This window comes from Sinocyclocheilus grahami, unplaced genomic scaffold (genome assembly GCF_001515645.1).
Source record: "Sinocyclocheilus grahami isolate Dianchi unplaced genomic scaffold, SAMN03320097.WGS_v1.1 scaffold120.1, whole genome shotgun sequence".
Taxonomy (NCBI): Eukaryota; Metazoa; Chordata; class Actinopteri; order Cypriniformes; family Cyprinidae; genus Sinocyclocheilus; species Sinocyclocheilus grahami.
This window is the reverse complement of record NW_015505299.1, coordinates 454,773-466,548: the sequence shown is the minus strand read 5'-3', so window position 1 is coordinate 466,548 and position 11,776 is coordinate 454,773. Positions and strand designations below refer to the sequence as shown.

The 11,776-nt window shown below is 35.6% G+C and overlaps 1 protein-coding gene across 1 annotated transcript in view; it reads left to right on the top strand.

Moving 5' to 3' along the window:
• The window catches only part of LOC107589778 (myelin transcription factor 1-like protein), a 71,226-nt gene that overhangs the window by 17,310 nt on the left and 42,140 nt on the right, over positions 1 to 11,776 (top strand). Inside the window, exon 5 of the mRNA XM_016278307.1 lies at positions 9,107 to 9,197. Coding sequence (XP_016133793.1) covers positions 9,107 to 9,197 — 91 coding nt within the window. The remainder of the gene's footprint in view (positions 1 to 9,106; positions 9,198 to 11,776) is intronic.

Sequence of the window (11,776 nt, the reverse complement as noted above, 5' to 3'; positions counted from 1 at the left end):
GAATGAACATTACTGAAAATAAATATGGGAAATATAGGGGAAAACATGTTTTTCACTAAAAATTATACAACAATTCATAGTTTCTACCTGCACAAATCATACATTTGACACTATTTTACAGCATAACTGCATGTAATTGCCTTTTTTTTGTAAAAGAATGCAAGCATTTTTACAGTGTGGGTATGTAACCACAATTTCTTTTTGTCTTTAAAAACAAGTGAGGGATTTAACCTTGAGTCTTTTGAAAAGGATTCTAAGATTCTAAGTGTGATCTTCAGTTCTCATCAAGTTTGGACAGATGATCAGTTTGATCGTTTGAGTTTTGATATTCCAAATCTGCTCATAAACTTGACCATGAAGATGGCCGACAGGATATCTTGGCAATCCTTTTTGTCAATTGAAATGAGTCTTTGCAAGTGACCTTGGGACCAGGTTCTGAGAGTCCTTCACTGAGAGAGAGAAAAAAAAGTAACTACATATGTTCCAGTTTATGCTGGATTCCCACTGCACGATTTTCAAAGTCGTCGGATCGCTGCTCTTCTCACACTGCACAACTGTTTGGGGTAATGTCTAGTTGCTGTTGTGTGTGCACTACATGACAGATTGGTTGGTCACACATTACACAACTTCTCAATTGGAAGAATCGCCAACGAGTGTTAATTTTGACAGCAAATTTTGATTTGGTTTTAGTCATAGTCAACTAAAAACAATTCAGATGACTAAAATGTGACTAAAACTAAATGGCATTTTAGTCATCTGAATTGTTTTTAGTTTTAGTCTAGTTTTAGTCGACTAAATATCATAAGATTTTAGTCGACTAAATCAACAGTAAATTTAGTCGGCTAAAACCTAATGGGTTTAGTTACAGTGCATTTATTAAGCATTTCTCAAAAATTTCCAAACTCATTATATAGTTTTGATATTAAGGTTTTATCATGATAGACAACGATTTAACTGCGGTGACACACAACATGCCTTTACGTTAGAATTAAATAAAACCACTTCTCATAAAGAACAAGAACATGGTCTACTTTTTAATGAAATACCAATGGTTATATAGGCTAATTAGGCATTCTTTATAGCAACTTGTTTACCATATTCTTCATTCTTTCAAGCAGACATATTTATATCTATAAATAAATTTAGATTCATCTTTGGGGCTACTAAAGTTTTTCAGTCAAGAGCAGTGCGTGATTTTCTTTCTTTCTTTTGTTGCTTGATTAACATCAATGACTCGGACAATAGCAACTAAATTAGGCTGCTATCCCTTTAAAACGAAGGCACAGCTGCAATGGATGCAATGTACTGATACACGTTCTCACTGCTGTTTACGTTCACTTAAGACGTAATCAACTGTTTATGTGAATACTCGTCAAAACGGACAATTCAACATAATTTTGTGTATAATTCTTCGTTCATGCGACTCGAGAGTACTCGCACGCTGTGAGAGGCGCTTTCTGTGTGTGTGTGCTTCAGTGTCTGCGCTCAGAAAACCGGACCGAATTGAGTTCCCTCTTGCGTCGTTAGATTTATCCATATGTCTGCTCTTCTCTTACTCCCACATATTGAAATTTTTGAACGTTTTATGCGACGTGCAGCAAGTGTATGTTAGCTTATGTCCCGCCGGTTCATATGTACGCAATACGCATCTAACCACCGAACCACGCAGCAGATTCTAGTGTTGGGTCGTTCTTGAATGATTCGTTCATTTTGAACGAAACTTTAATGTGACTCGGGAAGAATGAGTCGTCTCGGGGAGTGATTCGTTCAGTCGCGCATGCGCAAAATCCTATAGGTTCTGTACTGGTTGTCGTCTAATGAAAAAAATTAACACTGTCGCCAACAACTCTGCCTTGTCTACAAACTACGTTTCACAACCAAACAGACAAACAGACCGATATGGAAAATAACATAAGATCATGCGAGAGACAGTCATTCTCATGTGAGAATGGATTTAATTCTGTCAAAAACGGTAGCCTGCACGTCCAGATATTTAGCATGCCAAATATCTCACAGGCGGACACATCGGCCCTTCTCTCAGATTGCGTCTTTGATAACATACACTACGCAACTGTCACTCATGTGAACCTCTGATTTTGGGCATTTGTCGGTGATTTCCACAAAACTGTCGGCGTGTGAAAATTGGGGCTAAAATGGTACAGTGTGAACCCGGCATTAAGGGACCTAAGAAATGTGAATTACTTGAAACTACATAAAACTCATGTCAAACGAACAGAATTCATCTATGTTGTCCCAACTTGTCAAACAAATAATTTTAAATTGAACAAATTCATTGCTGAAATGTTAAAGGTTTGTGATTTCCTAGCATGCATTGCAGCATGAATAATTTATGCGGTTACTCTTATAGGAGTATTGTTTCGCTGTTTGCTGACTTTTATTTAAACTTGTTAGTGATGTTAAGAACTCATCTTTTTGTCACCATTCTTGAGATTTGTGTCAAGTGGTGAGGTCTATGTACAACCTTCCCTGATATTTTTGCTTTGTAAGGAGATTGCGCCTTCAGAAACAAAAATAGCAGAGTTTACTTCACATATTAAGTGTCTTATAAAACTGTATCTATACATAACTACTAAAATGACAGATCAGTTTATTGTGTTACTAACTGAATATTTGCTGAACAAGAAATCTGTAGCTGACCCAATGAATTTATTGGCTGAATGAGGCATTTTATATTTAGTAAACAAACCAATTAAAATTAATTAAAGATATAGTTTGCCCGAAAATACAAATTCTGTCATAATTTACTCACCCTCAAGATGTTTCAAACCTGTATGAGTTTCTTTCTTCTTTTGAGCACAGTTGATGTAGCCATTGACTTCCACAGTATGGGGGGAACATAATAATAATAATAATAATCAAGCGTAGCGTTAGTTCTGGCAGGTCACGTCTCACTGCTGTTTACGTTCACTTAAGACGTAATCAACTGTTTATGTGAATACTCGTCAAAACGGACAATTCAACATAATTTTGTGTATAATTCTTCGTTCATGCGACTCGAGAGTACTCGCACGCTGTGAGAGGCGCTTTCTGTGTGTGTATGCTTCAGTGTCTCCGCTCAGAAAACCGGACCGAATTGAGTTCCCTCTTGCGTCGTTAGATTTATCCATATGTCTGCTCTTCTCTTACTCCCACATATTGAAATTTTTGAGCGTTTTATGCGACGTGCAGCAAGTGTATGTTAGCTTATGTCCCGCCAGTTCATATGTACGCATCTCACCTCCAAACCACACAGCAGATTCGTTCTGAATTAATCTCTTCCCAAATCATCCCTCCCTAACATTTTCATCTCGTTTTTATTAGTTGACGAAAATGTCAATAGATTTACGTAATAGTTTTTGTCATTCAAAAAGAGTTTTAGTTCATTATCGTCTTGTTGTCGTCTGCGAAAAAAATGAAAAAAATTAACACTGTCGCCAACAACTCTGCCTTGTCTACAAACTACGTTTCACAACCAAACAGACGCGAGAATCGATATGGAAAATAACATAAGATCATGCGAGAGACAGTCATTCTCATGTGAGAATGGATTTAATTCTGTCAAAAACGGTAGCCTGCACGTCCAGATATTTAGCATGCCAAATATCTCACAGGCGGACACATCGGCCCTTCTCTCAGATTGCGTCTTTGATAACATACACTACGCAACTGTCACTCATGTGAACCTCTGATTTTGGGCATTTGTCGGTGATTTCCACAAAACTGTCGGCGTGTGAAAATTGGGGCTAAAATGGTACAGTGTGAACCCGGCATTAAGGGACCTAAGAAATGTGAATTACTTGAAACTACATAAAACTCATGTCAAACGAACAGAATTCATCTATGTTGTCCCAACTTGTCAAACAAATAATTTTAAATTGAACAAATTCATTGCTGAAATATTAAAGGTTTGTGATTTCCTAGCATGCATTGCAGCATGAATAATTTATGCGGTTACTCTTATAGGAGTATTGTTTCGCTGTTTGCTGACTTTTATTTAAACTTGTTAGTGATGTTAAGAACTCATCTTTTTGTCACCATTCTTGAGATTTGTGTCAAGTGGTGAGGTCTATGTACAACCTTCCCTGATATTTTTGCTTTGTAAGGAGATTGCGCCTTCAGAAACAAAAATAGCAGAGTTTACTTCACATATTAAGTGTCTTATAAAACTGTATCTATACATAACTACTAAAATGACAGATCAGTTTATTGTGTTACTAACTGAATATTTGCTGAACAAGAAATCTGTAGCTGACCCAATGAATTTATTGGCTGAATGAGGCATTTTATATTTAGTAAACAAACCAATTAAAATTAATTAAAGATATAGTTTGCCCGAAAATACAAATTCTGTCATAATTTACTCACCCTCAAGATGTTTCAAACCTGTATGAGTTTCTTTCTTCTTTTGAGCACAGTTGATGTAGCCATTGACTTCCACAGTATGGGGGGAACATAATAATAATAATAATAATCAAGCGTAGCGTTAGTTCTGGCAGGTCACGTTAGTCAAGCTCACATCAGCTGACTCTCAGCTGATCCCCATCTACCTATAGGAATATGGCACCTATCTAAGCATTCATATATATATTCCCTCAGTGTTATCAGCAGTTTTTGTATTGCTCAATAGCTAATTTCCCTCCTCCATCCCCAGCTCCTCCTCTGTCAGTCAGAATTCAGCCTTCTGATTATCTTTTGAATCAGACTAATTCTAAAATGTGTACATAAAATTATTGAACTTTAACGATCAATCGATCAACCACCAATCCAAACTGTATGCTAATTGTCAGTCATCTTTGACGATAGTGGTCCTGACAGAAATAATAATAAATGTGGAAGTCAATGGCTACTGTCAAATGATTGGTTGCCTACAATCTTCAAAATATTTTATTTTGTGTTCAGCAGAAGAAACAAACTCAAATAGGTTTGGAACAACTTGAGGGTGAGTAAATGATGACAGAATGTGCATTTTTTGGGGGTGAACTGTCTTTGAAGTGTTACTTTGGACAATTTTAAGATAATAGTCGAGAGAACGTAAAAATCTGAATGCATCAAGTTGCACAGAACTTTTTTGTCTTAAGTAAAACCACTCACCTTTATACAAATCGAGTATAAATCTTAAATTAAATTGTAATTGCATTCAGACACACACAGACATGTGTCTCAGTCAGTGGAGGTAGCGGATGCTGCCTGCTGCTCGGTAATGAACATGTCAGAGTATGTTGAAGATGAGGGTGAAGGATTAAGGAGCTGATAATGATGAAGCTGAGCACCGGAAGAGCGCTGGTCTGCTCACCCTGGCCCACGCTCTCTGCCCCCCACTCCAGCGTCCTAATGAACAGTAATCTAATTGCTGTCAGCAGGGAGTTTAGTTGGTCATGGATAGAGGAGACAAAGGCATGCACGGATGAATAATAGAGTTTGGGATCAGAGAGAGGCAGTGTTCGGGCGGTGATTTCATTGATTGTTAACGTGCGTCTACTGCAAATGAAAGACAAATGCGGAGCTGAAACAATACAGAGCGGCAGCACCTCACTGCGGATGACTGGATGCATGAGCTAATGTTAGCTGACAGCTTCAGCTAGTGATGAGAATGCAATCAGGGTCAGAGCTCTCTGTGAAACCGTCTTTCTGCATCACTCCCAATCCACCGCACTAGTGTGTTAAACTAAGCATCAAATTTTACTTACAACATCTTCAAGCTAGCAGCAGGGAATCCAATTAAACAGAATAGAATAGAATAGAATAGAATCTGAAGGTTATTTCCAGGTTCATTAGCTTTTAAGGTATGGCTTTGTTAGGCATTAAGCATTATTGTTAATCATTATGGAATATTATAATGTTTAAGTTAATGAAAATTATTATAAAGTGATGCATAGATTTGACCTCAAGTTCATTTTAAGTTCAAATGTATTTTGCAAGTGCACTTTATACAGTAAATATACTAAAAATCAATCTACTAGTAATGCATTTTTATGTCTACTATTTCAATACTTCTTGTGACTATGACTTACTTGCTCAATACGTAGTTTAAACACTTTACTATTAAGGGTACTTTAAGTGTAACTGTGGTAAACGTTGTGTTCAGAACTACAAGTGAACTTACTGTGTATGTATACTGTTAGTTTGCTAGCTGTATAGTGTACTTGTAAACTCCTAGTTTTTAAAAGTTTTGAATAGTTTGCCCGAAAATACAAATTCTGTCATAATTTACTCACCCTCAAGATGTTTCAAACCTGTATGAGTTTCTTTCTTCTTTTGAGCACAGTTGATGTAGCCATTGACTTCCACAGTATGGGGGGCACATAATAATAATAATAATAATCAAGCGTAGCGTTAGTTCTGGCAGGTCACGTTAGTCAAGCTCACATCAGCTGACTCTCAGCTGATCCCCATCTACCTATAGGAATATGGCACCTATCTAAGCATTCATATATATATTCCCTCAGTGTTATCAGCAGTTTTTGTATTGCTCAATAGCTAATTTCCCTCCTCCATCCCCAGCTCCTCCTCTGTCAGTCAGAATTCAGCCTTCTGATTATCTTTTGAATCAGACTAATTCTAAAATGTGTACATAAAATTATTGAACTTTAACGATCAATCGATCAACCACCAATCCAAACTGTATGCTAATTGTCAGTCATCTTTGACGATAGTGGTCCTGACAGAAATAATAATAAATGTGGAAGTCAATGGCTACTGTCAAATGATTGGTTGCCTACAATCTTCAAAATATTTTATTTTGTGTTCAGCAGAAGAAACAAACTCAAATAGGTTTGGAACAACTTGAGGGTGAGTAAATGATGACAGAATGTGCATTTTTTGGGGGTGAACTGTCTTTGAAGTGTTACTTTGGACAATTTTAAGATAATAGTCGAGAGAACGTAAAAATCTGAATGCATCAAGTTGCACAGAACTTTTTTGTCTTAAGTAAAACCACTCACCTTTATACAAATCGAGTATAAATCTTAAATTAAATTGTAATTGCATTCAGACACACACAGACATGTGTCTCAGTCAGTGGAGGTAGCGGATGCTGCCTGCTGCTCGGTAATGAACATGTCAGAGTATGTTGAAGATGAGGGTGAAGGATTAAGGAGCTGATAATGATGAAGCTGAGCACCGGAAGAGCGCTGGTCTGCTCACCCTGGCCCACGCTCTCTGCCCCCCACTCCAGCGTCCTAATGAACAGTAATCTAATTGCTGTCAGCAGGGAGTTTAGTTGGTCATGGATAGAGGAGACAAAGGCATGCACGGATGAATAATAGAGTTTGGGATCAGAGAGAGGCAGTGTTCGGGCGGTGATTTCATTGATTGTTAACGTGCGTCTACTGCAAATGAAAGACAAATGCGGAGCTGAAACAATACAGAGCGGCAGCACCTCACTGCGGATGACTGGATGCATGAGCTAATGTTAGCTGACAGCTTCAGCTAGTGATGAGAATGCAATCAGGGTCAGAGCTCTCTGTGAAACCGTCTTTCTGCATCACTCCCAATCCACCGCACTAGTGTGTTAAACTAAGCATCAAATTTTACTTACAACATCTTCAAGCTAGCAGCAGGGAATCCAATTAAACAGAATAGAATAGAATAGAATAGAATCTGAAGGTTATTTCCAGGTTCATTAGCTTTTAAGGTATGGCTTTGTTAGGCATTAAGCATTATTGTTAATCATTATGGAATATTATAATGTTTAAGTTAATGAAAATTATTATAAAGTGATGCATAGATTTGACCTCAAGTTCATTTTAAGTTCAAATGTATTTTGCAAGTGCACTTTATACAGTAAATATACTAAAAATCAATCTACTAGTAATGCATTTTTATGTCTACTATTTCAATACTTCTTGTGACTATGACTTACTTGCTCAATACGTAGTTTAAACACTTTACTATTAAGGGTACTTTAAGTGTAACTGTGGTAAACGTTGTGTTCAGAACTACAAGTGAACTTACTGTGTATGTATACTGTTAGTTTGCTAGCTGTATAGTGTACTTGTAAACTCCTAGTTTTTAAAAGTTTTGATACTTAAAGTAAGTTTTGAGCTTTACTATTTTCTGTATATGGTTTTGGCACATTAGGTTTACCACTTGGTTCCTATTTTGGTAATAATTTAAATTCTTAAAATATACCTTTGACTGTATGGCTAGAATAGAATAGAATAGAATAGAATAGTTCAGTTCACATGGTGAGTAAGCATTATAGAATGTTATAATGTTCATTTATAAAGTAAATGAAAGTTATTATAAAGTGATACCCCCTTTTTTTAAATGCATTACGTATATAAAGTGAAAAATTGCTTAAATACCTAAATAATAATTTTCTGGCCTTGTTACTAACTACATTTAAGTATTTGTAAATATTGTGAGTTTCATATGCATTACCAGTCAGTGTCGAGATGAGTTCCTGTTTATCCCATTAGATCGTCTATAGTGGTTAGAACCTTACAAAAAAAGAATACACTTCAAATTCATTTGATAAAGTTAATGTAAGTGCAGTTTAAGAATATCATCCAGGTGTACTTTTAGTATACTAAAATCAACGTACTAGTAGTATACTTTTAAGTGTACTATTTCAACACTTCTTGTGACTAAATTGGCCTACTCTTTAGTTTATAAAAGTCTACTTTTAAGTATATTTCAATGTAATGGTGGTAAACTTTGAGTACACAACTACTGTAGTTTATGATTAAGTTTTACTTTTGTACTTCAATACTGTGAACTATACTACTAATGAATATATAAGCATACTGTTAGTAGCTGTATAATTACTATCCAACTTTTTAATTTATAGAAGTACACTTTGAAGTTGCTCTAAGTAAACTACTAATTAATAGTTTTTTTAACTACTAGTAGTTACTAGGCTTTTTTTACGTGAAATATACATAGAATAGAATCGAATAGAATGTTATTTGTAGCATGACTCGCGCTGCATGGTGCATGTGCATGCCACTGTTCTTCCATTAGCAGTTCTTTGCATGCCACTGTTTGATGTCTCTGGTTCTGAGCATGCTGGCGATAATGACGAGTGTTTCACACTAATGCAGATGACTAACTGTGGGCCTCTAACTCCTAATCTTCCACCCTATTTCTCTCGCCTGCTGTCAAGTTCTTGCAATGTATGAAAATGTTCTTAAGTGCCCTACGCCTGGCTGCACGGGCCGGGGTCACGTCAACAGCAACAGGAACTCTCACAGGAGGTGAGTTCCACTTTGTCTGGATGAGAGAACCTGTTCTGTGTTCATTCTTAGCATCTTTATTTACCGAGTCAAAAATCACAGTGCTGCCTACTTACTTTCCCTCAGCAAAATTTCTCAGTTTTATCTTTGGTTTCTAATTTCTAATCTAATTAGACTATTTTTGATAACATTTATATTACTTTTGACGTAAGTTGTTTATCACATTGATTTGTATAGGATTGTTTTGTATCACATTGATAAAAAATACAAAGATAAAGAAAATATATTCCATCCTTTGTTATCAACAACTTGAAGTGCATTAAATGTCACATTACATCAAGGTTTCCCAAACTGGGGTTTATGAAAGAACTGCAGGTGGTTCATGAGTTGATGATAAACTGATACTTAAATCATAAAAATGTAAAATTATAATTAAATTAAAAATTTTTTTTAATTTAGTTCGTTTACCTGCATGTTGATGTAAACATAATATTATTAATTATTATTATTATCATTATTATTATTATGATTAGGGATAATAATTTACTGTGTGAATAATGTAATCAATAAAAAAGTAACTGTGATCTGAGCATTTTAAAATGCAATATAATCTAATTAGAAGTACTTAATTTTCGGAATATTCTTACGTAATCCAGATTAATTCTAGTCACTCAAGTCACCTTTATTTGTAATAGCGCTTTATACAATAAAGATTGTTTCAAAGCAGCATTACAGTGTTAAACAAGAAAGTAAAAGAGCTAATGATGCAAACTGCAAAAATTAAGCAAATCCAAATTCTGCTATAAAGCTGCTATAGCAAGACTGTTACGGGGCTGACGAGACGTGAGACTTGCGGATCCATTCGCAGAGCTTTATTAGACACAGACAGAGACGTGGTCCATTCGTGACAAAGACAATAAGACTCATTTTTCAGCTCCAGTCAGTTCAGTTGAATGACAGTGTAAAGTTCATTCTTTATGAAGCAAGTTTGATTCAGCAATAAGCAGCTCTACTAAAAACAGTTAACAAATCATGTTGCTATTCAGCTCAAGTCAGTTCAGTGTTGATTCAGTATAATTAGTTGCATATCATCTGTACCCAACACTGTGTGGGACTACCTATTTTTCTCAAAAAGTGCCAGACATGGATGTATGAATGGGGAGTGTTTGGGAAACCAGTTTGAAAATAAACATTATTTCTTGCAACTTTGTTTGATGTTGCTAGTGATGTCTGACGTCTATGGAAGTCCTAAGAGGCCATGGATTATTAATATTTTTCTTTTTTGTTTTCTCGTTATCACGACTTAATTTTCTCGTGATCTCGACATAACGAAAGTTGTTTTCTCATTATCACGATTTAATTTTCTCGTGATCACGACAACAAAAGTTGTTTTCTCATTATCACAACTTAATTTTCTCGTGATCACGACATAACAAAAGTTGTTTTCTCGTTATCACGACTTAATTTTCTTATGATCTCGACATAACGAAAGTTGTTTTCTCATTATCACGACTTAATTTTCTCGTGATCACGACATAACAAAAGTTGTTTTCTCGTTATCACGACTTAATTTTCTTGTGATCTCGACATAACGAAAGTTGGTTTTTTTAGACTGTTTGATCTGCTGTTGCTATAGTAATCGCCTCTGGCTTGCTTAGTTGGGGACACTTCATTTCCAGCGTTATCGTTGACATAATTGCAAAGATATTATTTAAACTGAGCTGGATGTTGACATCACTGAATTCAATGATGAACTGTCTTTAACTGAAAAATTAGTGTTTACTATTGTCATTTTGCATTATTGACACTATTTTCCTAATTAATGCTGTTCAGTTGCTTTGTCACAATCTGTATTGTTAAAAGCGCCATATAAATAAAGGTGACTTGACTTGACTTGACTTAATGAACGCAACTTTAATACGCATCTGATCAATAGATAAACCATGCGCTCTTACTGTAGCCTACAGTATGTTGTGGATATTTCAGCTAATTTTGCTTCGCTTAGTAATAACGTCTACAATACATAAATAAAGGCTAATCAATCACTGTTGACATTTTTTTCACAGACAGTAGGCTAAGCAAAAATATTTTGTTTGTGTAATTAACATGTTTAAATGGTAAAAGCAACACCGGAGAGCCTTCAGAAGGATGCAGAGAACTATTCTAAAATATTTTAGAGCTGTTTGGATTCCACTCACTTTATTTTTTTCTTTTGTTTGAAATAAAATGATATATAATTTGTAATTTTTTAGTAGTCACGTAGTATATGCTGACTGATATCGTACAAGCTGGATGCTGTTTTAAAATAGTGTTTGTGTGTGTGTGTGTGTGTGTGTGTGTGTAAGAGAGAGAGAGAGAGCGAGAGAGAGAGAGTGAGTGAATGGTTTCCACAAAGAAATGTAGAAAATACAGAAGATTATAACACTGTAGAACATCACTGAATAAATTAGCCTATACACTTTACATATAAATCACATTATCAATATACTTTTAATGATTAACAATAAAGATTAAAAATAAGGAAAAGATCGACATTACAAATACATCATTGAAGCACGTCCTAGATAAACATAACATCCCTGCTTATTAACTAACAATCA